Source organism: Lepidochelys kempii, chromosome 1 (assembly GCF_965140265.1).
Source record: "Lepidochelys kempii isolate rLepKem1 chromosome 1, rLepKem1.hap2, whole genome shotgun sequence".
Lineage (NCBI taxonomy): Eukaryota > Metazoa > Chordata > Testudines > Cheloniidae > Lepidochelys > Lepidochelys kempii.
In genome coordinates this window covers 311,918,509-311,946,445 of record NC_133256.1, presented here as the reverse complement: position 1 = coordinate 311,946,445, position 27,937 = coordinate 311,918,509, and the positions used below count along the sequence as shown (strand labels likewise).

The following is a 27,937-nucleotide window of genomic DNA, read 5'->3' as shown; positions in this document are numbered from 1 at the left end:
TTTTCCTCCAGAACATCCATGCCTTAGGTCCCTGACAAACATTCCTGGGGGCACATATAGACAGACTTCCTGTTTTTCTAAAATACATAGATCAACAAGTTCCATATTCTCAGCAGGAAGGACGCGGGGTTGAGCTGCCCTGCCTGTGGCACCCCAAACCCCCTCCCCTCCTGTCTTGGTTACGCTGAGGCCTTTGCATGACCAATTTACGACCTGCTGACTTGCTACTTTTAGCAAGAAGCAAGAATGGTTCAGTATGGCCTGCTAACTTGACTACAGTTAGCAACACACAATAGTGGTTCAGTACGGCCTGCTAACGTGGCTACTGTTAGCAACAAGTGATAGTGGTTTAGGCACTTTACTGGTTTGCCAAAATCTCACAGAACAAGATGGCAGGATGGAAGAAGGAGTGATGATGGAGCTACGGTTAAAGAGGGATGAAAATAGAGGCAAGAGATGTGAAGAATGGCAGGTAAAATGTAGCGTGTGGTTAGTCAATATATATATGGGCACACCCCACTAATATGTGTTACAGGCACAATATTAATATTGCATACATTATACCATATATGAACATAAGTTACAGTCGTTGTGTTAACTGAATTCTATTATGCTTTCCCCACAATGCTGTTTACTCCCACTCACCCATGCCCAGATATGGATCCCACAACACTTTGCATAGCTGAATTCAGATCTTGGCACAGGCAAATACTAAATCTGTCAGAGACAAGATACATTCATTCTACATCCTGTACAAGCAGGGAACAAGGCTTCACAGACCCTTGGCGCCTAGAAAGTGGTATCCAAAGCAGAGATAAGAAAGGAGCAAGCTGATACAGAAAAACATGAGGCAAAGCTGATTGGTGGGTTTAGAGCCTTGAGTGACATATAGAATGTTCTTTTAACTTGTAAACACAGCCATGCTATATATGAACAGCTAGTTCTGAATACATATAGCGAGTCTCTGCTATCCAGACTGGATTGGTAAATATTAACTCTTTCCTTTCTGTACAGTTCTTGTCACAGAGTAGCTGTAATCATTTCCCCAGGGCACAGTGAGTGCAAACTGTGTGTGAAATGCTGCCATTCTTATTTGGTGGTAGGTTGTTGGTTTTTTTTTTTTTTTTAAATTTGGTGTTTACTTCTCACTGGTGAGAAGCAGGGATTTTTCAAAGAGGCAAAAAACTTTGTAAAAGTCACAGAAAAGTTTTGAATTCCACAAAAGAAACCAAAATGTTTCAGTTTTGGGGTGTAATATACTAATTTTTTTGACTGTAAGTGTGCTACAGCTCCCAGTTAGCAGACTTGAAGCCAAATTTACAAAGGTATTTAGGCATCTGAAGATAGGCATGTCTGAAAATCTCCCTACTCATCTAAGTGAGTTAAGTACTTAACTCTTATTGAAGTCAATGGGAGTTAGGCACTTACCCTGCTTAGTGCCTCGTGGGATTTACTACAGTTGCTATCTGAATCTTTAGGTGCCTAAATAGCTGTCCCTATTAGACCTGTACCTCAAACCGTAGAAGCTCAGACTTTAGCTCTTCAATCCATGGCGACAGCCAAGATGATGGTTGTTACATCTGTGTACAAGTGCTAGCTGGGGAAGCTAGGAGGCAACTACAGTGCATTGAAGGGAGTATATTGTCCCTTAAAGTTTCAAACACTTCTTTAAAAGTGAGCGATCTGACTTGATTTAATACTAACACCTCATTTATGTTTTTCACCCTCACTTGTAATTCTCTCCCACCTCCCTCAGTTATATTTTCCTCAATATTACTGTACCACAACAACTGCCACCTAGCCAATACTTCATGATCAACAGTGTGTGAAAATGATACAAAATCTGTTTTCACTTCTATAGGGTAGGAGGAGAGGTGAGGGCTGGGGAAGAGAAAGGACAATCATCCTAATGGTTATTTCCAGAAATTTTCCAGTCTCTGAAGGGGATCTGGTGGCAGCAAGAGGGTCAATACATCAACTTAAGTCACTGGCATAAGTGTGTGTGACTCCTACTGACTTCAGTGGAGATTCCCTTGCTACTGCAGAGCTGAATTTGGCCCCTAGTCAACAGAACCACCAGGACAGCTCATTCTCCTATTGACTAAAAGAAACAGAATTGCCTATAAATCAAGGGATTTCCCACTTCTTCAGGAAGTTCTCTTAAGTCGATAAACTGCCGGCGGACAATCCGAGATCCTAAATCCCTTAAATTACTAGCTATAGACTCTATAGTACTAATTAGCAAATGAATTTCAAAAGAGAGAGCCGACTGGAGCCGAATCCAGTTTTCCAGCTACCACATTACTTTATTGTCCCTGAATTAGAAAAGCAGCAGTGCTAGCTCATCCTGAGACTGATCTCTTTTTATATATTCTCATAATTCATCACAAGCAATTATATTCTTGAAAAAGTGGGTAGCTTGACAGACCCTAATGAAGTAAATACAGCTGAGAGGGCTTTGAAATATCAGAGCTCACACTGAGCTCAGAGTTCTGAGCAAGATGAACAAACCGATACACATAATTAAATCTCCCCCCCCACACCCAATAAGTAGAAAAAGGAATTTGAATGGGTTAAGAAGTCCCTAAGGCTGTCTGGCCATTCTTAGTTTTCTGTTTGATCTACTCATTGGAGAATGTGTGAAATGGCAAAAGAAGAATTAAGTCATTCCCAAGCTCAAATCTCCTCCCCATGTGCTCTGATTTCAGCATGAATATTATCCATTTGATCTACAGTTTCTTCATTTCATCATACAGAGGCTGGGTTTAAACCTCAGTTGGATTTAAAATATTTAGAAAGTTGCTTTCAGATGGAAGGATAACTTAATGTAGCTGGTTTTCAGAGAGGCAAGAGACATGATGTAAAGTGATGTGAATATATCAGTGGAGCTCCCTTACTGGGAAAATGCCACCGTTAAACATTTATCAATAGATTTTTTTGTTGCATAGAACACTGACAGTTCAAGCTGTCCTTAGATGGATTTTCATCCTCCTGGAGTTCCCATAGCAGTGCACAGTGTGACAATATTTGCTTCAGATGTAAAAATGTGCATAATACATAAGTACCTTTTTAATGTTTTCCCCTTAAGTACATCACAGTGCATAGAGACATGTGTGATGGGTTCAGTCACAGAGACCCCCATGGGACTGTCACCTGATGTGCTGAAACTACCTCTGAGCCCATTTTCCCTGCCAGCTTGGGACTCCAGAACCCTGCCTTGTTGAGCCAGAAATACTAGCCTGATGCATCACAGACTCAGGGTCTGGGCCATACCTCCAAAGCTGCAGTCTTTAACCCAAAACAGCTCAGCAGGTCACCTCTCCAGCACCCAGACACCCAGTTCCCAATGGGATCCAAACTCCAAATAAATCCATTTTACTCTGTATAAAGCTTATACAGGGTAAATTCATAAATTGTCAAGCCTCTATAACACTGATAGAGAGAGATGCACAGCTGTTTGCTTCCCCAGGTATTAATCACTTACTTTGGATTCATTAATAAACAAAGGTGATTTTATTAAGTATAAAAAGTAGGATTTAAGTGGTTTAAGTAATAACAGACAGAACAAAGTAAGTCCTCACGCAAAATAAAGCAAAAACATGCAAGTCTAAGCCTAATACGTTAAGAAACTGATTACAGGTAATATCTCACTCTCAGAGATATTCCAATCAGCTTCTTTCACAGACTAGACTCCTTCCTTTTCTGGGCCCAATCCTTTCCCCTGGTACAGTCCTTGTTAGTTCCAGCAGACATCTTAGGTGGAAAACAGGGGTTTTCTCATGACTGGCCACCCCTTTGTCCTGCTCCAGCCCCTTTTATGGCTTTGGCACAAGGCAGGAATCTTTTGTCTCTCTGGGTCCCTACCCCTCCTTCTAAATAGAAAAGTACCAGATTTAAGATGGATTTCATAATCAGGTGACATGGTCACATGTCACTGTAAGACTCCTAGTCTCCATTCCGCATCTGCTGACCCACACATACACAGGAAGGTTTTCAAGTAACTAAGGCCATTTACAACTGATTGTTTCTGGAGCACCCTTAATGGTCTCCACTTAATATGTTTACATCAGTGATACAAGTTTATATTTTATTCTCTGAACTCCAGACATAGAAATAATACATGCAAACAAGTCAGGTGAACACACTCTGTAGATTATAAGCTTTGTAATGAGACCTTTTGCATAAAGCATATTCCAGTTACATCATATTCACGTTCATAAACATATTTTCATAAAGTGTATGGAGTTCAACGTCATAACATGTATGTTTCAGGATTGGTTGATTTGTTTTGTAGATGCTGCGTCTTACATAGGATTCAAGATTCTGGTATCAAATTATATTCCTTTGTGGTATTCCTTGTGAGTAATTACAAATAATGACTTCTAATGAGTCCCTGACCTACTTCAACCCATTAGAAAAAAACTACTTTCCAAATTTTTAACACTTCACATTGTACAAGATAACCCTCTTGATTATATCCTATTATACCATGTTGGCACAGCGGATGATGAAAACTAACATGCTTTGCCGTGATGTCACTTATTAAACTTTAAAAAAACGTACTTTCTAGCTAATGGATAAAACTCAGGTGGTGCTAAGTATCTTAATTTCTGCTATCCACAGCCTGCAAAACAATTACCCATATTAAATTCAGTAAGTTTATCTTAATTTTATTAAGAGCCTGATCTGGCAGACCATTATCTATTTGAGTAAACCTACTGATGTGAGTAAGGATGTGGATGATTGGCCTTATGCATGTAAGGTCTTTTGGGTAGGGACTATGTTTTCACTTTTGTTCTGTGATGTTCCATGGACATCTATAGAAATAATAACACTGTTATCAGCAAACAACCATTAATAGTCTTAATTCTGCTCTGTGCTCATGAATACAGCAGTGTTGCATCTAGAAACTGACACCTGCTCAGGTTCAGGGACACCTGGGGTTAGCCATTAGTCAAGACAGCTGGAGGGAGGCCAGGCAAGAGAATAGATAATGAAAAGAAATGTAGTAATGATATACGCTTCCGACCTCAAAAACATATAAGATGTGACAGAGCATGATATACATCTTCATGATGCCTGCACAAGTGATGCCAACAACATGTATACACATGCACACAAATGCCCTGCCCCACCAAACTACCCACGAGCCTTTACTGAATTTTTTGCTGTCACTTATGTCCTGAAACTCATGGGACTAACAGAGCTGTAAGGTGCTATTCAACATGAATAAAGGTGCAAAAATTGGACCATAGAGGAGATGATAAAGGAGGAGGGCAACAGAACAATAAGAAGAGGCTAATGCATAATTAATGGCACTAATAGCAAGGTATGGTACATGAGTGAGGAAAGAGGGATCAGGTCCTTACATGGAAACTCTTCAGGGCAGGAACCTCATTGCCTTCTGTGTACTGTGAGGTACCTAGCACATTAAAACTGTTCTTCTCCCATGGGAGTGTCCAAGTGCAAACTGACAAATTTTATTGGAGTTTCAAAATAAACTGTTATGAATCATATCCTCATTTTTTAGAGAAAAATGTTTTTGTTCTACCGATAAAGAGCAAAGGTTTAATTGCCTGACATTCTGTATTAGCATAAACGTTATTTTTACACAGCAACACTTAAGTGCATAGGGACCTTCCAGAGGACCTGAAAGTAGCTGACCATTAACTACTGATGTAGAAGATATTACTGTTCACAGGAAACAGGGCAGTGTGTATTGCTAACCAGTGGGAATCAGAGTGATTTAGAACCAGCTAATGGCAGCATATAGATTATACTTTTGTACTTCACTTTTCAAATACTAAACTTTATTTTTTCTAACCAAAATGGGTTTTAAACTGCAGTCATTTAGATGCATAAATGGGGCATAACTTTTTTTGCTCTAGCTAATATTGGTAAAATATTTTTCATAGTAAATGTATAACGACTTCTTGAACCAGATGCATTATTGGACACCCAAATTACTTCTGTGGTTGATGGGTATCCTGCCAGTTATGTCACACACCTCAATTTAGATGAACAGCCAATATCTGTACTTCTAAAATGTACGTATAAATGCTCTACCAACAGGGAATCCATCGCTAAAAAATCTTTGGGACAGATTACCTGCTCCCGCTGTAAAACCCATAAAAGGAGATCTGAAGTGTGGATGTGTCTCTTAATGGGAGGAGGGTTTTGTGGTCCCTGGAGTTTGCAGGGGGCCATACTTCTCAACATTACAGATCATAGATGTCTATGGAGCAGGACATGCCAGGCATCCTAGAGGGAAGGCTCTATGTTGATGCTCTGGTCACACTTTTTCCAGTGGTACTACCACTGGCTGCTTCGCTGATCTACCTCAGCCCCATACCTATGGGTGTGTGGAGCCCTAAGAGAGTGGCCTTATCCTGGGCAGGGGACGTTACTCCTGACAAAGCTCTCATGTGAGCAAAGAGACTCTTCAGCCCCTTTCAGAAAGATGTAAAAGGGCATCGCAAGTCAAATTTGGCTCCTCTCTAGGTTTCAGACACACTGGCATCTACAAACCCTAAAGCGCATAGAAGAGTGTGTTCTCCTTTCAGCACTGAGAAAGTCAAGGGGAAGAGCCCTGAAAACTGTAGCCCACTGTGGGCTCAGGGACTGCTTTTGTTTTAGACATTTTGCCTAAGTTTTGTATTTGAAGAATACAACTGTGCCTGGAAAGAGACTTGGTCTGAGAAGGTTGGGGGATCCAACCTGAATGAGAGGTTAGCCTGAAGCCAGACTGGGTAGGCAGCACGGCTACAATCAATTTTTCTTTAATTTCTGTGGAAACTGATTTAAAAACCAAAGCAAACCCCCACCCTTTCAATGTTTACAATTCAAGCAATGGAGCACTGATAATGTTATATTGCGTGAGAAACAAAAGATGACTACACAGCAGTGACACTGGTAAGACTATTTTTCAGGCTGAGTGAAAGGCCCAAACACAACATGAAAAGTAAATCAGGCCAGTACAATTATTTTAGTTTTTAAAAATCAGAAGTGTCACGAGTAACACAGGTAAGGTCTTTTTAAAATACAATTTTTAACCTGACACGAGATCTTTAATGACAGAGGTGAAACGATCATGAAGCAGGTATCAATGGGTATTGGTAGGTGAGTACAGATGGTTTAAAAGCCTGTGTAGGCATTGGTTTTTCATTTTTTTTTCATTCAGTCCCTCTGAGGGTTTTTAGTCTCCTTTTTAAGGAAAGGATCTCAGGGATGTTTATTTTCCTGCCTGTGAAAGCTTTAGTCTCCCTCTAAAAACAGAAGATCCAGAAACTGCTTGTGCTATGCTTTGGGAGCTTTGCTTTACTCCAGGGTGATCCGCTTCAGGAAGAGGGAATGTGTTTGTAGGAAAGAAGGAATCTTTGGAATCCAGGAGAGTTTAGAGGGACAACCTAGATTATTGCTTTGCTCCAGGGCCAGAGATTGCATTACTAAAGTGTGGGATGGTGTGATGGGGTGTACAAACTTCCCACTGGACAACAAGCTGTTAAGGAACTTCTGTGGGTTCAGCCAGCCCTGCCCTGGCCCACCACATCTGCAAGCCATGCACAGGCTGGAGGAGGAGTTAAAAGGGGAGAAAAACAGCTCATTTGTGGCCAGACCAGGGAAGAGACCACACCTTCATCCCTCAGCTGCTGAGGAAAGCCAGGAGCTTCCCCAACAACTGCCTGAAGGTCTCTCCCTGAAGGAAGGGATGCCCTAATCCTGATACACCCTGAGAGGGAGGCATTCTCCTCTCTATCACTAACTCAGTTTGTTTGTGTTAATTTCCCTTGCTTTTTGTCTATGGACTACCCAGAATGGGCGTGTAGAGATATGTTTGTAGAAGATTATAATTTAGAGATGCTCCCTCATAATGGACAGTATTATGAACATAGGAATTTGGAGATGTGCCCTGGAGGCAGGATTTGGGAACACCACACGGCTGTGTGCAGCAGTTTACTACAGTCTGTTTTATTAGAGTTTTATTCCTTTCCCATTCACTGGTTTGTACTTTAATGAACATCAAGATTGTTACAAGGAGAGACTTGGAAGTGACCTGACTGGAGGGCCAAGGGTTCAACTCCTAGGGGGAAGTTTGGCCAGGCAGCTCTGCGTGCTGCTTCCTCCCCGAGTGCTGGCTTCGCAGCTCCCATTGGCCAATGGGAGCTGCGGGGCTGGTGCCTGCAGGGGAGGCAGCATGCAGAGCTGCTTGGCCACGCCTCCAGGCTCTCAAAGCATGCCCATATCCAGCCACGAAAAAGCGAGTCTGAAGGTTTTTGCGGCTCACAGGCTGCTACTGCTGATTTGTTCCTGGGTTTCTAACAGTAGCAACCCCTCTCACAGACCTGATTAAGGACAGGTGCCCCAAGAAGGTGCACTGGTCAAGGCCTGTGAAAAGGCCTTTCAGATGTTGAAAGACCTTTTATGTAAAGAGTCTGTCCTGTTCAGTTCCGTCTCCTCGAGAGTTCATTTTACAAGCTGATGCCTCAGAAGTGGTGAGCCGACCCCTTCACAGATGGGTTAGGATTGCCTTCTTTCCCTGCTACCAAGCTATAGCAGCAAGTGAGATGACCCTGTTGCAGCTGCACAGGGAGACTGGTTTACTACTGTCTGAGTGGGAAGAATGTCCCCTACTGAATCACTAGTAAAACTTACTGCATCTCCAAAATGCTGATTTGAGATCTCTGATCAAAGTAGTAAAACAACACACAACCCTGCTGACCTTGTTTGATCACCGCATGAGATAGTATTAGCACAGATCAAACACTTGAGTCTTGATTATCCATACCAAGTGAATTTAACTCTACTTTACCATGGAAGCTTTTATTCAGTGAAGGCAGACTAAGATGATGATCTGAGGGATGGCAATTTGCAGATGTGACTAATAGCTGGAAGACAGTGACCTCGGCTCTCATCCAGCAAGTGTTCAATATCTAGGCCCTAAGGATCTATTTCACTTCACTGAGGCTTTTGTGCTCACAAAGCTCTTCTGTACAGAAGAGGTGGTAATAATTTTGAAAAGACAAGGCTTTTAATGATTAATGATAGACATAAAACATGAGAAATCACCAACATGAAAATGTTTGACGATGCAAACTTCTATCTAAGCATTTGTACTCCTTAGCAAAATTGTTTTGTTTATTAGTAGGTAGCAAAATGCCAGTTGAAATTGAACTGTTGCCAACAATGTTAGCTATAATAACTATTTTTTAATGTGTCATTGCTGAAATACTGAGGACAGGATGGAAGTCAGCTGCATCAGTGACTATTTTAGCTATGTCAGTGTAACTCCTCATCCACAACTTTTAAGATTCTTGGCTTAAGATTCTGTTTATAGGATCATTCTATCTCAACTCACTTCCCTATATCTGGTAAACTGCTCACAAGTCATCGGTCTTTGCCTGAAAGGATCTAGAGAGATTTCATATGAAAGCTTTGGCTAATACCGTATTTTAAATTGACAAATCTAGTGGGCAAGAACCCATTGAACGTTTGTCCAAGACTTGAACTGAACAGGTGCAGAGGGGAAGGACTTTTAGGAGCAAGTTGGACACTTACCCTTAATTCTGTGCTTCTCCAGTGCCATGCAGTTTTCTATACTATTCTTCTCTATCCTGGGCCTCCCTTAGGTTAGTCTGGACCCTATGTTGGGAACACCAGAATAAATCCGTTAGTAACATTCCCTATTCAGTGGTCCCTGGATCAGAAAGTGGTGAATTTTCCTTCAGTGGAGGACACTAGATGTGGATCACCACTTGCCTGAAAATAAATAAAAGGCACTGGTCTTTTGCTTCTGGCACTAAGGAGAGGTTCCTTTTTTCACATGTGTCTTCTTCATCTAATGGGATAAGACCTTTCACTGGTATCTCTGATAGCTGCCTGAGGCATTAATGTTGTCCTACCCATGCTGATGTGAGGGTGGCTGGTATTTCCAGGAGGAGTAGGTCAGCATTTTGCAGGATCAAGACCTAAGAGCATACATACTAAAACCTGTGGGTCTTTCAAAACGGTACACTATAGCTTTAAGCGACAAAGCACTAAGGAATGAACATAGAAATATATGTAGTTAAATAACTTTAAGGCTGTGGCATAAACCAGCCCAAGCTATTAAATTCAATAGTAAGGCTCCCCCATGTGTGTCTCCTTCTTTCAGAGGGCTCAGTTCTGTCACCATTATGCACATTGAATATTACCCCATTCCCCAAGTAAAAGTGGCAGAATCTGACTCACTGTAAATCGGGATGGGGCAGACAGATGGGGGTGGCGTGCGGGAACTATCCCATCAGTTAGGATGGGAGCATGAATCCTCATGTTAAAAAGTATAGCTTTTGGCAGTTTGTAAAACAGCTGACTTCAGCATAGTTATGCAGTCATTTATTCATTTTTTTTCTTAAAAAGCAAAGCAAAAAACAAACTATTGCCCCACAATTATTAGGACTGCATATTGTATGAATACAATGTGGATATTATTACATGTATTTGTGTTTAATTTTAAAGGACAATAAAGGATAAATATAAGAAAAAATCCCCATAGGTCTCTTTCAAAACACTACTTGTAACTAGGGTAAAAATCTGTATCTATAGTGTAGATACAGACCATATTTAGGAAGTTTTGAAAATATATATTACTGAATTGATAGACCATAACAACTCCTTTGCATAGGAAGCATTGTGCTTTGTCATGTAAAAATGTTCTAGGGATATGTAAAATATGGTTTATTAAATCTACAGTCCATAACCAGAGTTGTTACAGTTAAAGTATAAATTCTTAGTTCATGGTTTATTGATCCAGTGCATTCTAACAACTTGCCTGCATGCTAAACATTCTTTTGAATTTTGTTGAAAAAGAGTTAGTGTGTCTTTTTAGCTACTTTTTTTCTCTTTTAACATCCCCCAAACCTCAGACCTCTTAATTCTGTATTTGAAAGCACCTGAGCTGTCTAGCCACATTCATGGATTTCCTGCATACAAAAGTTCAGGTTATAAGAAACAAAGAGTTTGTTTCCTTCTGAAAATAAGAGTGTGAAGCTACATTTAATAATTTCATCCTGGTAACTTCAAAATACCAAAATAGGCTTTTATTAAGGAAAATCTACAATATAGTCCTGGATAGAGATTATGAACTTTTGGGGAGAAGAAAATTGAATAATAGCTTTGTTCAGGGGCTCCGTCCTGAGAGGTCAATAGAAAAAGAAACAGGGGAGACATCTAATGATTCAGGAAAAGAGTTCTAAGAGTGTTTTATTTAAGTGTTCTTGACTTTTAGGCTGTTCTTTGTCTCATGGCTAAGTGGCTAGAGTAAGCATAGTTCTCCCTTGCCGTTGAGCTGTCATAGTTACTTACATCTGTGTAAAGTTGGCACTAAAACACTGCCAAATCAAAATGGTGGCATTTTACACCCACTTTGCACCATTGTAAATGGGTACGCACGATGTAAAGCAGTGGAGAATCAAGCTCATTAAGTATATCTGTTGGTGTAACACTGCACTGTACTCTTCTGTGTCAGACAATGAGCATGGGGCCCATTTCAATGCTTATTAAAATCCATGGAAAGATTTCTGTTGACTTCAGCCAATGTTGGTTCAGGTTCTTCGTGGCCAAAGTATATTCATTTCAGTTCATTATTCATGTATGTTTTCTTTACAGTCTCATAATTTTCTTAGTCTAGCCCCCTTTTCTAAAATAAATTCTATTAGGTGTTGGAAAATGGTTGGTGGTTCTGGCTTTTCCAGTGGCTCAATCAGGGATGCACAAAGCATACCTCTGTTGTCTGGGCTGAAACCTCATGTCACTGCATGACACCATCAGCTCCCAAACAAACATGTTGTTAGGATTTGACACTTGCCTTATATCTGAAGGGAAACCAGAACTGAGGAAATTAATGGCAATAAGTGGTATGGGTCCTACTCCTAGGATTTGTAACAACAAAGTCATCGCTAGGTTAAAATTACCAGCGGTTACTAATGTTGGTGCTATGATGAATACCACTGAGTAACTGTTCACTGAAGAAGCCTCCCCTGAGGATTTGCAAGGTGGCATTCTGAGATCCAACATGAGGAAACCAATGATTAAGGCTGTATTTCCCCTTTTCCTTCCCCCCCTCCCATGGATAAATGTAACTTTTCACAGAGCAAAATGGCAAATATAACAAGCATGTTTACAAGCGGGTATCTACCTATTGCTTTTTAAAGTGCTAGAAATGTTTCAGAATATCCCATGAAGGAATTTGTATTTCCTTTCAGTTGATGGAGCTTTGCGTTGTTGATAGTAGCATTTTCTTTGAGAGATCACCCATATCTTATATTTTTGAGATTATTTTGTCCTTCTGCCCATCTTCTAAATGGCTTTGTTCCCCCTCAGTCAGCTGAAACTAGTAACCTGCCTTTCAGACTAGACCTTAAAAGCAGCAGAGGGAAGGGAAGGCTAACTTAAGTAAGAAGCGATTTAGTAACTTGCTCAAAGTTACAAAAAGCCTCTGACAGAGCTGGGATAAGAAACCAGATTTCCTAAATCCCATTCCTTTTGCCTTAATCATGAAATCATCCTTCCTTCTTGTGCTAATGACACAATATTTCATTGGGCCTCAGACAATAATTTTGGGGTAATTAGCTGGTATTCCACATTCCCCACTCAAAGTATTTTCTGGTAACTTTCATGACTAGTTGGTGAATATTTCAAGTGTATCCCATCACCACTGTTTTCAAATCATACTCATTATAAAATATCAAAAACATTAATTATCATTTTTTCATCAAAGAAATATTTATGCAACAGAATTGACAATAAACGTTACCTCTAGACAATAACTTCTTAACCTTCCCAAACTTTACTTAGTTCAGCAAGCAAAGTTATGACTGAACCTTTTCTAGATGCATAAAAGCAAGGTTTCTTTAAATATTTTAACTAGTCCTCAGAAATAGCATAACCATATTGCTTTGCACTTATTTAAAATCTCTTCTGCTCTCTGCATGCAAAATAATTCTGATAACAGACTGTATAAAGTCACTAAGGCCCTATTTTTTCCTATATCTATTTCCTAAAAGCTAATATCTTTTTTTAAAAGATCTTCATGCATAACCCAATTACTTAGGCTTTGTATTCTTGTGTGATGCTATGAATGATGCCGTGTTAAATCATGAAAAATCAAAACAAAACGTGAACAAGACAAACCTTATGAATTAGGGAAAATAATCTAACATTTATAGTTGGAAGAAATTTAACATTTAAACATTAAGCTCCTCAAAGATGTGACCTTTTTTCTTGATTTGTGAATTGTACAAGTCCTCCTTTCTTCCTTCACTTTTGCATCAGTTCTTAATATGGCTGGAATGGGGAAAAATGTTGTTCTGGTGTGTCATCAGGAGTCATGACTCATGACATCTGGGGAATAGCAGAATTCATTATTCACTGGGGGAAAAAAACTTTAATGAAAATGAAACTTAACTGACATTTTACAATATCTGAAATGGTTTCTGATTAGTTGCTTTAATTATGACAAGATATTCAGATCTGTGCTGCTCCTGTGCATAATCTATTTTAAACTGAAAATTATTTTAGATTGGCTTGAATTACTTGTCATTTTGTTTGCAGATACCTCAAGTCAGCTATGCATCTACAGCTCCAGAATTAAGTGATAACACCAGGTATGACTTTTTCTCTCGAGTGGTTCCACCTGACTCATATCAAGCCCAAGCCATGGTCGATATTGTGACAGCACTTGGATGGAACTACGTGTCAACACTGGCTTCAGAGGGAAACTATGGAGAGAGTGGTGTAGAAGCATTTACTCAGATCTCGAGGGAAATTGGTAAGCGTACATTTATCAGATTTTGTATTTATAGCTGACAGGTTACAAAGTCTGAGCATCCTGAAACACTGTCTGGTCTATGTGGGATAATTAGAGCTCCTACAGATGCATGACCTAGACTGTATTCTTGAGAGAAGTGGAGAATATTATGAATGATTTTGCTGTTCATGGGTTTGTCAAGGTGACACTTTGGGGCTTATTTAGGAAGGAGAGCTCCTGACAAAGGTAAGAAATACAAAAAGATCACCCACTTTGAAAAGGAGACGCTCTTTGACAAATTAGAGACTCTACAGGTTTGATAAATGGCTATAATATGGTCATTTTAGATTGAAACTTATGTTAGCAAATTGTCATCCTTTTTAAAAAAATGGCAGCTGGACTCTAGCCAGAGAGGTTATGATTGAGTTGTTTTTAGAAAATCCTAATCTTGTGACCCCAAAGTCCTGGCAAATGTTTCTCACTGTTGTTCATGGAGTTTTTAATCTTGCTGCTCTAAAAATTCTATAAAGTACAAAGACATACCCTGGTTGTTTTTATTTCAGCATGAAATGTGTTATATAAACATTGGCATATGATGAGGAGTATTTTTAAGGTCTGTTTCATCTTTCCTCAGTGCAGTAGTTATTTCTGGCCTGCAAAATTGGCTGTTTTTCAGGAGCAATGGATTTTAGACTCCATGGAGGGGAGTATTAGGTGGTATGAAGGAGAGAGTAGTAGATGTCTGGTATTGCTATTTCACCAACTAAACCAATGTTAACTAACACAGATAACACCCCTTCTGTACTAAAACCTCAAACAGCTTTGCTATTCCTCCCCATATGGCGTGGATTAATTTATTGGGCTTGTAGCATGCCTTGAAGCTCAACAAACTCTGACTTTGTCAGGACAAATTCGTGGTGGGACGGGGAGAAGAGAATTCTAGAGCAGGAGTTCCAGCCTGTCCCCAACTTCCACATACAGATTTAGAGACCATCAGCTTGAATTTCCCAGCTGTCTAGATAAGGCACAAAGGGAGAGGCATCTCCTAGCTACCCAGGGCTCAAACCATAGAGGGCCTTATGGATCAACAACCTAAAATGTGTTGGATCTATACAGTATATAATGATCCATGTGAGAACCATCAGTAAGTAACTACACCACTTTCATTGAGTATACTCTGAAGTTTCCAAGTGGTCTTCATATGTCAACCCAAATAAAGTACCTTCCAATTATTTGATCAGGAGGGGACCAAGGCTTGGTTGACTTTGGTGACGTCTGCTTTCAAAAGACAATACTGCAATTTTCACACTAAGCACTAATAGTAGAATATTCTTTGCCAGTGATGCAATGTGGATTTCCATTAGCACCTGAAAATGCGGCAGGATCCCCACATGATAGAACCTTTGCATCTCATAATCACTTAATACATCCTATTGGAAAGAATAGTACAGAGTGACTCAGGCAGTATTGTGTATCTGCCAGGGACCACAGGCTCATTAACCGCAACTCTCTCTGTCAATGGTTTCAAAGGGAGTTGCTAGATCTAAGTGAAACAGTATGGGTGTTTTACCTACATCCCGTGTGTGTGTATTAGATAGAAGTGCAGTCTCCCTGCCATGTACTAGTATAAAACTAGTTTGAAAGGAAATTCATTGACTCTCTGGATCGACAGAATAACTTTCTCAGTCTTCCTTTACATGACTTTATATTTGTCCATCCCAAGTATAGCTCTACCACCACAGAGGCCAACAAATCATTCCTAGTTCAGGATATCTTGTTTGCAGAGTATACAGAAATCTCTTGCTGATAAACATTTGTCTCTATAACCAAGTGAAGATTCATCAGGCTGTTTACCACCTAGTACAGTTCTGCTGATCAAGACTTCATAGATGCTGTGATGGAGAAGAAATCATTCTTGGTTTCCAACATAACCACAGCACAAGAGTTCAAAAATTCTTTGTCAAAATCTATTCAATTTGGAACATAAATACTGCCTAGAGCTAGTCAAAAAATGTCCCATGGAACATTTTTCTGTGAGAAAATGCTGATTGGACAAAATCTAAACATTTCATGAAAATGTATTGATTTTTGTCCAAATTTTCAATGGGAAATCATGGAAATGTTTTGTTTTGATAAGCTGGACACATGTTGTTATGTTATAATTTATAAAATTCAAAATGATAAAGTTGAAACATTTTGTTTTGGCTTTATGAGCCTGAAATATTTAGATAAGGTCAGTGAAATCTATCAAATATTTCATTTTATGACTAATTACATGATTTTAAAACTTTTAAATATTGGAATTCCCAGAAGATATAAATACCTCTGCCTTGACACCTCTACCTCTCCCACTGACATTGGCTTTTCTCTGTAACCATAGAATCATTTTTGTTTAAAAATGAAAACATAACTGCTCACATAATCACTGGGCTTCAGGACCTTGAGCTATAAGAAAACTACTAAATATGAGACACACCAGATAATAGTGAAGGTTGGCAACACTATAATAATAATCCTTCTACGGTGACACTCAAAGGCCCGAATTAGAAGTGGGATCCTGCAATAGGGTGGCCTGCAACTTTAAGGGCAGGAGACATTCGACCAGCCAGCACTGTTAAATTAGCCCTGCCCCACCTGTGCAGGATGTGGAATTTAAAGGAAAGAAAGTGCATCAGCTGAGGGCTGTATACAGGTGGATAAAGGATTTCTTAAGTAAAAGAACTATGCAGGTCACAGTAGGGAAATCCAACTCTATACACATTCACAAATGGCACTCCTCTGCAGAATGCTATCAGCCCTACTTCATTCAATGTAAAGATAAATGATTTCCTAAAAAGGATGAGTGCAGAAGTAGGCTTTTCCTTGTTTGCAGATGACTGTGCCGAAGGGACTAAAAACAGAAACCAGGAAATAACTGAAAAGTGAATTAATTAAGCACTTAGGAAAAGTGTGGAATGGGGAAACAGGAGGGCATTTACATTTTCAATAAGCAAAACTAAAGGAATGATATTCAGTAAAATGAAAATTTAAAAAGATTGGAAACTGTGTCTCTATGGACAGCAAACAGGCATAGTTACAAGCTACAAATTCCTGGGTGTGACGTTTGATAACAAACTAACATGGAAGGATCACACTGAAAATATTGTAGATAAATGTAATCGTAAACTCGGTCTACTTAACACTGTCTCTGGAATCACCTGGGGCACCGATAAGAAAGCAATGGTAATGCTTTATAGAGCATCAATAAGACCAAACATTGAGCATGGAGGCCACATGTTTAGTTCAGCATCAAAAATGCACCCAGGAAGCTAGACTCACTCAAAGCCCAGGCATTACCTCATCACAACATTTGTGTGTGTAATGAAGATAGGAGTTGGTGAAGTGCCTGTTGTGTTAAGAATGAAGTTACTGGACTTCATCTTTTACCCAAAAGGTCACAGGGAAGATGGAAACACTAGACAAATGTATGAAGAATACTGGGAATTCAGTGGACAACATTGGGTGAGGGGGACTCCAAAATACTTCACGTGAAGAGAATTAAAGTATAGACAAAGGAACTAAGAGAAAAGAAAGACCTAAAAGAAATGAGCAAATAATGCACATTTTCCATGGCTCTCTGGATGTAAAATCGTACCCCCGATACAAATGTGGAACTATATAATGAAATTAAAAGGAGAGCTAAATGTATTAAATTTAGCAAATCTCTCTCTCTATGTAAAATGATACATGGGGCAAACATTGCTAAATATTTACAGATGGGTCTAAAGAGAGGAAAAAACAGGAGAGTGGGGCCAGCATTCTCTGTCCTAACACTTGAAATAAAGGAATCCATAAGAGTATCAAATTTTGTAACCACTAGGGTGGCCAAACTGGCAAGAATAATGCTAGGTTTCAGAGTAACAGCCGTGTTAGTCTGTATTCGCAAAAAGAAAAGGAGGACTTGTGGCACCTTAGAGACTAACCAATTTATTAGAGCATAAGCTTTCGTGAGCTACAGCTCACTTCCTCAGATGCATATCGTGGAAACTGCAGCAGGCTTTATATATACACAGAGAATATGAAACAATACCTATTCCCACCCCACTGTCCTGCTGGTAATAGCTTATCTAAAGTGATTTCCAGCACAAATCCAGGTTTTCTCACCCTCCACCCCCCCACACAAATTCACTCTCCTGCTGGTGATAGCCCATCCAAAGTGACAACTCTTTACACAATGTGCATGACAATCAAGCTGGGCTATTTCCTGCATAAATCCAGGTTCTCACATCCCCCCCACCCCCATACACACACAAACTCACTCTCCTGCTGGTAATAGCTCATCCAAACTGACCACTCTTCAAGTTAAAATCCAAGTTAAACCAGAACATCTGGGGGGGGGTAGGAAAAAACAAGAGGAAACAGGCTACCTTGCATAATGACTTAGCCACTCCAAGTCTCTATTTAAGCCTAAATTAATAGTATCCAATTTGCAAATGAATTCCAATTCAGCAGTTTCTCGCTGGAGTCTGGATTTGAAGTTTTTTTGTTTTAAGATAGCGACCTTCATGTCTGTGATCGCGTGACCAGAGAGATTGAAGTGTTCTCCGACTGGTTTATGAATGTTATAATTCTTGACATCTGATTTGTGTCCATTTATTCTTTTACGTAGAGACTGTCCAGTTTGACCAATGTACATGGCAGAGGGGCATTGCTGGCACATGATGGCATATATCACATTGGTGGATGTGCAGGTGAACGAGCCTCTGATAGTGTGGCTGATGTTATTAGGCCCTGTGATGGTGTCCCCTGAATAGATATGTGGGCACAGTTGGCAACGGGCTTTGTTGCAAGGATAAGTTCCTGGGTTAGTGGTTCTGTTGTGTGGTATGTGGTTGTTGGTGAGTATTTGCTTCAGGTTGCAGGGCTGTCTGTAGGCAAGGACTGGCCTGTCTCCCAAGATTTGTGAGAGTGTTGGGTCATCCTTTAGGATAGGTTGTAGATCCTTAATAATGCGTTGGAGGGGTTTTAGTTGGGGGCTGAAGGTGACGGCTAGTGGCGTTCTGTTATTTTCTTTGTTAGGCCTGTCCTGTAGTAGGTAACTTCTGGGAACTCTTCTGGCTCTATCAATCTGTTTCTTTACTTCTGCAGGTGGGTATTGTAGTTGTAAGAAAGCTTGACAGAGATCTTGTAGGTGTTTGTCTCTGTCTGAGGGGTTGGAGCAAATGCGGTTGTATCTCAGAGCTTGGCTGTAGACGATGGATCGTGTGGTGTGGTCAGGGTGAAAGCTGGAGGCATGCAGGTAGGAATAGCGGTCAGTAGGTTTCCGGTATAGGGTGGTGTTTATGTGACCATTGTTTATTAGCACTGTAGTGTCCAGGAAGTGGATCTCTTGTGTGGACTGGACCAGGCTGAGGTTGGTGGTGGGATGGAAATTGTTGAAATCATGGTGGAATTCCTCAAGGGCTTCTTTTCCATGGGTCCAGATGATGAAGATGTCATCAATATAGCGCAAGTAGAGTAGGGGCTTTAGGGGACGAGAGCTGAGGAAGCGTTGTTCTAAATCAGCCATAAAAATGTTGGCATACTGTGGGGCCATGCGGGTACCCATAGCAGTGCCGCTGATCTGAAGGTATACATTGTCCCCAAATGTGAAGTAGTTATGGGTAAGGACAAAGTCACAAAGTTCAGCCACCAGGTTAGCCGTGACATTATCGGGGATAGTGTTCTTGACGGCTTGTAGTCCATCTTTGTGTGGAATGTTGGTGTAGAGGGCTTCTACATCCATAGTGGCCAGGATGGTGTTATCAGGAAGATCACCGATGGATTGTAGTTTCCTAAGGAAGTCAGTGGTGTCTCGAAGGTAGCTGGGAGTGCTGGTAGCGTAGGGCCTGAGGAGGGAGTCTACATAGCCAGACAATCCTGCTGTCAGGGTGCCAATGCCTGAGATGATGGGGCGCCCAGGATTTCCAGGTTTATGGATCTTGGGTAGTAGATAGAATATCCCAGGTCGGGGTTCCAGGGGTGTGTCTGTGCGGATTTGATCTTGTGCTTTTTCAGGAAGTTTCTTGAGCAAATGCTGTAGTTGCTTTTGGTAACTCTCAGTGGGATCAGAGGGTAATGGCTTGTAGAAACTCGTGTTGGAGAGCTGCCGAGCAGCCTCTTGTTCATATTCCGACCTATTCATGACGACAACAGCACCTCCTTTGTCAGCCTTTTTGATTATGATGTCAGAGTTGTTTCTGAGGCTGTGGATGGCATTGCGTTCCGCATGGCTGAGGTTATGGGGCAAGTGATGCTGCTTTTCCACAATTTCAGCCCGTGCACGTCGGCGGAAGCACTCTATGTAGAAGTCCAGTCTGCTGTTTCGACCTTCAGGAGGAGTCCACCTAGAATCCCTCTTTCTGTAGTGTTGGTAGGGAGACCTCTGTGGATTAGTATGCTGTTCAGAGGTATTTTGGAAATATTCCTTGAGTCGGAGACGTCGAAAATAGGATTCTAGGTCACCACAGAACTGTATCATGTTCGTGGGGGTGGAGGGGCAGAAGGAGAGGCCCCGAGATAGAACAGCTGCTTCTGCTGGGCTGAGAGTATAGTTGGATAGGTTAACAATATTGCTAGGTGGGTTGAGGGAACCATTGCTGTGGCCCCTTGTAGCATGTAGTAGTTTAGAAAGTTTAGTGTCCTTTTTCTTTTGTAGAGAAGCAAAGTGTGCGTTGTAAATGGCTTGTCTAGTTTTAGTAAAATCCAGCCACGAGGAAGTTTGTGTGGAAGGTTGGTTTTTTATGAGAGTATCCATTTTTGAGAGCTCATTCTTAATCTTTCCCTGTTTGCTGTAGAGGATGTTGATCAGGTGATTCCGCAGTTTCTTTGAGAGCGTGTGGCACAAGCTGTCAGCATAGTCTGTGTGGTATGTAGATTGTAATGGATTTTTTACCTTCAGTCCTTTTGGTACGATGTCCATCTGTTTGCATTTGGAAAGGAAGATGATGTCTGTCTGTATCTGTACAAGTTTTTTCATGCAGTTGATAGATTTCCACTCCATACGGCTAAATGCAGTGCCTTGCATAATGACAGGTTTCAGAGTAACAGCCGTGTTAGTCTGTATTCGCAAAAAGAAAAGGAGTACTTGTGGCACCTTAGAGACTAACCAATTTATTAGAGCATAAGCTTTCGTGAGCTACAGCTCACTTCCTCAGATGCACAACTGTGCCCACATATCTATTCAGGGGACACCATCACAGGGCCTAATAACATCAGCCACACTATCAGAGGCTCGTTCACCTGCACATCCACCAATGTGATATATGCCATCATGTGCCAGCAATGCCCCTCTGCCATGTACATTGGTCAAACTGGACAGTCTCTACGTAAAAGAATAAATGGACACAAATCAGATGTCAAGAATTATAACATTCATAAACCAGTCGGAGAACACTTCAATCTCTCTGGTCACGCGATCACAGACATGAAGGTCGCTATCTTAAAACAAAAAAACTTCAAATCCAGACTCCAGCGAGAAACTGCTGAATTGGAATTCATTTGCAAATTGGATACTATTAATTTAGGCTTAAATAGAGACTTGGAGTGGCTAAGTCATTATGCAAGGTAGCCTGTTTCCTCTTGTTTTTTCCTACCCCCCCCCCCAGATGTTCTGGTTTAACTTGGATTTTAACTTGAAGAGTGGTCAGTTTGGATGAGCTATTACCAGCAGGAGAGTGAGTTTGTGTGTGTTTGGGGGTGGGGGGGATGTGAGAACCTGGATTTATGCAGGAAATAGCCCAGCTTGATTGTCATGCACATTGTGTAAAGAGTTGTCACTTTGGATGGGCTATCACCAGCAGGAGAGTGAATTTGTGTGGGGGGGTGGAGGGTGAGAAAACCTGGATTTGTGCTGGAAATCACTTTAGATAAGCTATTACCAGCAGGACAGTGGGGTGGGAATAGGTATTGTTTCATATTCTCTGTGTATATATAAAGCCTGCTGCAGTTTCCACGATATGCATCTGAGGAAGTGAGCTGTAGCTCACGAAAGCTTATGCTCTAATAAATTGGTTAGTCTCTAAGAATAATGCTGGCATTATACTGGATACTAGATGTGTGACCTACCTCAGTTGTCATCTTATCGGATTCACTATCAGGACTAGTGGCTGTGAAAAATTGGATTCCGATAGTAGAAATGGTATTACTAACAGAACTGGCAGAGATGGGTATAAACACTGAAATAGTATGTTGGGATATCAGAAAAAGACATGGCTGAAAAAGTAGCAAAAAATGCTGTAAAAACAAAAAAAATTGACAGAGATTCCTCTAAGTAAACAGGCAAATAAAAATCTAATTAAAATGAACTAAGAGAGGAGTTGCAGGAAGTATGGACAAAAGAAACAAGGGGGAAAAGATGTTATGAAGTATGCCCTAGAATTAAAAATGCTGACATTTTGCAAGCACCTGAGAGAAAGAATGAGACAGCTTTACTCTGAGTACAGTGACTTAAACAGTAACTTGGACTTAATTAACCGATACAATGATGGGATATGTGAGACATACAAGGTCAAAGAAATAGTTGGTCACAACCTCTGGGGTTGTAATGAGTGCAATAGCAATAGGGGGATTTTGTATGAGAAACTCAAATACCTAAAAGTGACAAAGTTCACACTAAAATACCTGGTTAATAGCATTAGGAATATGGGGCACCATTCAGAAAGCAATATTACAATTTTTTAAAAATACTGTGAAAAGAGAGAGTTTGTAACAATACATAATGAAATCCCGCCCTTGGTGGTCATAGAATGTGAGTCTGCTACACCATTAAATACAAGAAGTAGTAGTAGTAGAAGAAGCAGCAGAAGGCTGGCTTGGGAGGAGAATGGACGTGCTGCTCATACTTTGGGGCAAGAAGCCTGGTTGAGGGACAGGAACTGTTTGAGGACTGTGACTGCCCAGAGCACTTTTGTAGAAGGGTGAGCCTAGATTGGATTGGTTGACTAGAGCCTAGAGACCTATTAGTGGGTAGACAGGCCATTGCAGCTGGGGTCTGCCTGGAAAGAAGGGGGTTGGATACTGATCCCATTTGAATCCTTTGGTTTTGGAATTTTGTTGGATTTCATTTAGAGGACTCCATTGCCCCAGAAGGGATGGAACTCTCTAAAGCAGTGTGACTGGAGAGTCAAGTCATCTTTGTGACTGGAGTTGGCCAAAAAGTGTGGTGAGGAAGCTGTCAGAGCAACTGCAGTGCCACACTGTGCTGCAAGAGGGCACTCTGGGATAGTGACTCTTGTACAGACCCTTTATGCTGGGTGATGTATGAATTCAGAAAGACACAATTCCTACCTGGAATAATTTACATACTAACTTAAAACTGGTAAGTGTCACTAACAGCAGGAGGCAAAGTGGGCATATGGACACAAAAGGTGGTAATAGTAATAAGGCTATTATCAGTAGTGGAAAATTATTAATTTGTGGAAAGAACGTGAGACAAATTGTTGTCTTCATTACTGTTAGAAGTTCAGCACCGGAGGGAATGTGTACGATTGTAGTCATCAAACTCTAAACTAGAATGAGTTCCCATCTTTTTAATAAAACTTTCTCCAGTCTGGTAGGAATTACTATAATGAGAATGGAGTTAGGAAGTGCTGTGTGCTTGGTGGTTTTTTTTTAGTCCTCTTAAAATAGAAAATATTTTCAGTGCCTTGTATATCTGTTGGTTAGAACAGTGTTTGGTTTGTCGCTGTGTTACCTGGGGTTTTGCTGAACCCAAAGCTCTTGGTAACTTTAATCTTTTTGCAAAGTAGTGGCAGGAAATAAATCAATGGGGACATGGAACATTCAGCCAACAGATAGTTGATGCAAGCAGGCAAACAAAAGTGCTTTCACTCAAAGCTTCAACTTTATTTAGTCTCTAGCACTTACACATGTCCACAGTAGGTTAGTAGAGCACCCCAAATTAACCCCAGATTAATATTTACCCAAGGTCTTGAGGAGGTCTTCAGTGGATATCTGTAGACTGCCAGTGGCCAGCCTTCCATCTGCAGAGGAACTCAAGAGGAGTCCAAGAAATGTCCAAAGCGTCCCAAGTGTTCCAGAGTTCAGATCCCCCCCCCGCTTTTTTTACCCTATTTGTTTTTATTACATAGCTTGTTCATCAAAAACAAAACAAAAACTTCTGCTCAGCAGTTGGGATAAATGTGGAATTTTCCAGCCTGTCAGGCAGGGAATTTTCCATCCGTTAACCCGATATTTTACATAGCAATAGTTAGCTCTTGTCAGACTTCCCATTTATACAACTGCATGCTTCAGCAAAAAGCTCAAGTCAAGAGTGCACGGGGTCATGTTTATTCCTCATGGTCACTCACTTCCCCCTCCCAACCTGGTCTGCTAGTCATGCTAAGATCTCAGAAATGACTTTTCTAGCTGCTTTAGCAATGAGCATAACAATTGGTATTCCAGCAGCTGGCAGTGGTTTAAGCATGTTACTGGGCTTTGGGCTACCAAAAATCACCCGCTCTTACAGTTAGTTTATTTTTTTTATTTTCAAATTTGATTGGCTGTCCATTCAGTTTCTGGTCCATAGTCACTAACTTGCGCAGACAGGGAGTAATGGCCTTTCAGTTGAAATGAAGAATAATGAAAATGTCAAAGTGGTACCACACTAATATGCCACAGAATATAGTAAGTGTCAAAATTGTCTCTCATTTTAAAGACAAATATAACATCTGGTACAAAACATAGATGAAAATTAAATATTTTACATGACAATGATTGGAATGGGAAATGGTCGTAATTCTAACTCTCTTTTACTGTACTTTTATCATCTGAAGGCAATGTATTAGATTTTTATTATTTGGTTCTCATATCACAAAATTTCCCAATGATATTATTATCATTTAGGTGTTGAGTTCAGTTCATGTTAGTATATTTGCCCCAAGAATGAACTGATATAAAAATATAATGCTTAAGAAATCACTGATTTGCTCAAGGCAACTTTACAAAAGCAAACATATTTTACCAAGTTCCCATTAAGCTGTGAAGCACAGTACTTCTTTTTTTGTATTTCCTTTCCCATCAGTGCTGCTTCCCAAAATGTTTGTTGGTAAATCAAGGTTTTTTTCTCTCTAATAAGCTTCATCTTTCTGCTCGATTCACTCAGGCATAGTGTATTCCTAGTCAGACCACAAATTCACCACCAGAGAGGCAACTGTGTGTGTGTGTGGGGGGGCTTTTATTTTCCAGGGTATGGCAATACACTGTGGAAACTGATTAAAGAAAAGTCTCTTTTGGGGTCAGATTTCTTGCTTGGTTTAGCTAGTGCCCTGTTTATATTGCAAAACCTCCTCAGATGCCTTAATGGGATGTGGAATGCTGGAGGATATGTTTACCCCACTAGTGGCCAATGAAGCATCAGCATGCATCCTGATAGGAAGTAGCTGTTTCTTACGGCAGACTATTAAAGGAGACAATAAAAATGATAAAAGCAGAAAACTGTAGCTTATTAAGGACAGATGAAAACATTTAGCATTTTGTCCCTTTTGCTCATAAGTCTGAAAAATAGCATATATATCCTGCCAGGAAGAGAAGGCAGAGAAGCAGTGAGAGACAGAGAAGTGTAGGGCCAAACATGGGCAGTGCGTGACTCCTCTAGTTGGGAGTCCCATCCTGAGGCCCACCCCATCTCAGCCTCCTCCTGCTGAAGCCCTGCCCATGCTTCAACCTGTCCCTCTCAGCTCTCTCTCCTGAGGCCTCCCTGCCCACCTCTCACGCCTCTTCCCATGAAGGCCCCCCTGCCCATGCCTTTTCACTTCATCCCCCAAATCCCCAGCCACTCGCTGGTCAGCCAGCTGGCTGCTCACCACTTGCATTTCTTCACTTCCTCCCTCAGGCCCCCCTCACCCTTCCTGCCCGCCGGCCAGCCAGACACTCACCGCTCCCTTGCACCTCTTTGCCCCTGCTCGCCAGCTGGCTGCTCACCACTCCTATGTGCATCTTCACCCTCTCCCCCAGGCCACCCCTGCCCACCCATCAGCCAGCCACTCACCATTCCCGCATGCCTCTTTGTCCCCTCCACCCTCCCGCTAGCCAGCTGGCCACTCATCACTTGCATGCACCTCTTTGCCCCCTCCCCTGAGACTCCCATGTGGGTGGAGAGGGGACAGAAAGAGGTGGAGGGAGTGCAGGGTCTTGGGGGGAAAAGGACGAGTGGGAGCAGGGCCTCGGGCTTGAGCATGGGCGGGGCCACATCCAAGGTGCCCTTTTGGTGATGATGCTCTCCAGAGGCAGTGGGTCAGCTGTTTGGGGAGACTTAGCCTCTCCTGGACTCTTATACCTGCCACTGACGGGGGTCAAATCATCGCTGGGATAAATAAATGTAACTCCACTGAACTGAATACAGCTATGTAGATTTACCCCAACTGCCCTTTGTTCTGATGGGTACCCCATTCATTTGGTTTTAAGACTGGATTCTGGTGGTGGAATTTTTATCTACTCCCGTCATCTTGATAGATTCTTGTGCTAAAATAACATTCTTCTGTGAGGGACCTCAGTGACTGGACAGTGGTCCTTCATATAATAATTTTTTACCACAAAAAATGGTGTCATGATAATCACACCGATCACTGTACATATTTAATGAATGGATGACACTACAGTTTTTGTGTATTTTAAAATTTTGATATGTACATTTTATGTAATTTCAAAGACCGACTGACATAGATGAGTTATCACATTTTCCTAATCTTAATGAATGGCCTATTGAAAAAAAAGATATGCACATAAATTGTTGGATCATCTGTCTTTTGCAAATGGTTTATATGGCCCTGTGAATACATTGTATCTTTGCTTTGTAAATATTTCTAAACCACTACATTGTCAGCTGCCTTTTAACATCTCTTGGACTCGAACAGCCCTCCTTAAAAAATGAAGGTACAAAGTTTAATGAATCTCTCTCTAGAAATACACACACACACACACCCTGTCAAACTATTTAAATTGTCATCTGATCTGTGAAACTGTTTGGTATCCAAATAATAGGGCAAAGAAAACCAACCCTTCCCTTCCACTTAGAAGATTCTTATTGCCCTTAGCTCCAGGGCAACAGATGCCTTTGAAATAAACAAGACCGCTCACACTCACATTTCCTGCAGCTATCTTTTAATTTCAAGTTTTTTTTGGTCTTGGAAAGTATGTGGCTGACTTTATACTAAAAAAACAGTGCAAAGACAAAGAGGTTACATTTCACATTGTATTATTTCTTCTCACGGAATTTTCCTGTTTTAAAAATGGATTCAAGCTTAACAAATTAATTTGATAAAACTAACAATATTCTAACATGCTGTCACAAAAGGGAAATATTTTAATTCAATTGTGAATTTTTTGTTTATATATATTATGCAGCTGAACTCTATTGATAATACTGCATTTGAATTTGCAAACTATAGTACTAACACCATATAATAGTCAACAAAAACTTGTAATGTTTGGAAAATTGCAATATCAAACTGTAGGTGCATTAATATTGCAATCTTTAAAAAGATTCTAGAATTTTTAAAATAATTTTACACAACTTTTAGAGAACCTTTACAGATAAAGTACAGCATAATTTTAAGGGCTTATTATGAAGGTCCCATTTTAATTCTTTATCTTCACTGGTGCTAATAAATATGTGTTTTTTCTCTTAACTGTATTAAGTTGGGCATATTACTTCTCTATTAAAACAATATCACAACATTTTTGTGTCCAACTTAATTGGATTTCTACCTACATTCTGTGAATGTTATATTATGGCTAAGATTTTAGAAGTTGACTAAGGGATTTAGAGACCCAAATACCATTAATTGTGGGAAGCATTAATTCCTGTGCTGAATGTGTATTCCTTATGTTCCAGCTCCAGAGAAAATGATGTATATTATCCATTCAAAAATATATTTTTTTGCTTGTTTGATGTGTTTTGTTTTGATAAATGTGGCACAAGATGCTATGCTGCAAGCAGTCTATATGTAGTGCTCCCATTAACCACAATCGGAGCTTGTTAGACTGTTTTTATACTCCCCAAACAGAAAATTGTGAACCGTACTGTACTGATAAAGGCAACATAACTAACCCTGCACCTCCCATTCCCTCTGTCCATGTAAACAAAGAAAAGACACAAAATGAACTTTCAAGCTTGTGAACATATCCTAGAACATT

At 40.6% G+C, this 27,937-nt stretch overlaps 1 protein-coding gene across 7 annotated transcripts in view; it reads left to right on the top strand.

Moving 5' to 3' along the window:
* The window catches only part of GRM8 (glutamate metabotropic receptor 8), a 455,163-nt gene that overhangs the window by 77,637 nt on the left and 349,589 nt on the right, over positions 1–27,937 (top strand). For 5 of the 7 annotated variants that reach the window (XM_073328251.1, XM_073328250.1, XM_073328248.1 and 2 more), the window contains exon 3: positions 13,588–13,804. In XM_073328251.1, the coding sequence (XP_073184352.1) occupies positions 13,588–13,804 (217 nt within the window). Of the gene's footprint in view, positions 1–447; positions 473–13,587; positions 13,805–27,937 lie in introns of those variants that run through there. The other 2 variants (XM_073328253.1, XM_073328252.1) reach the window with 2 other exon arrangements.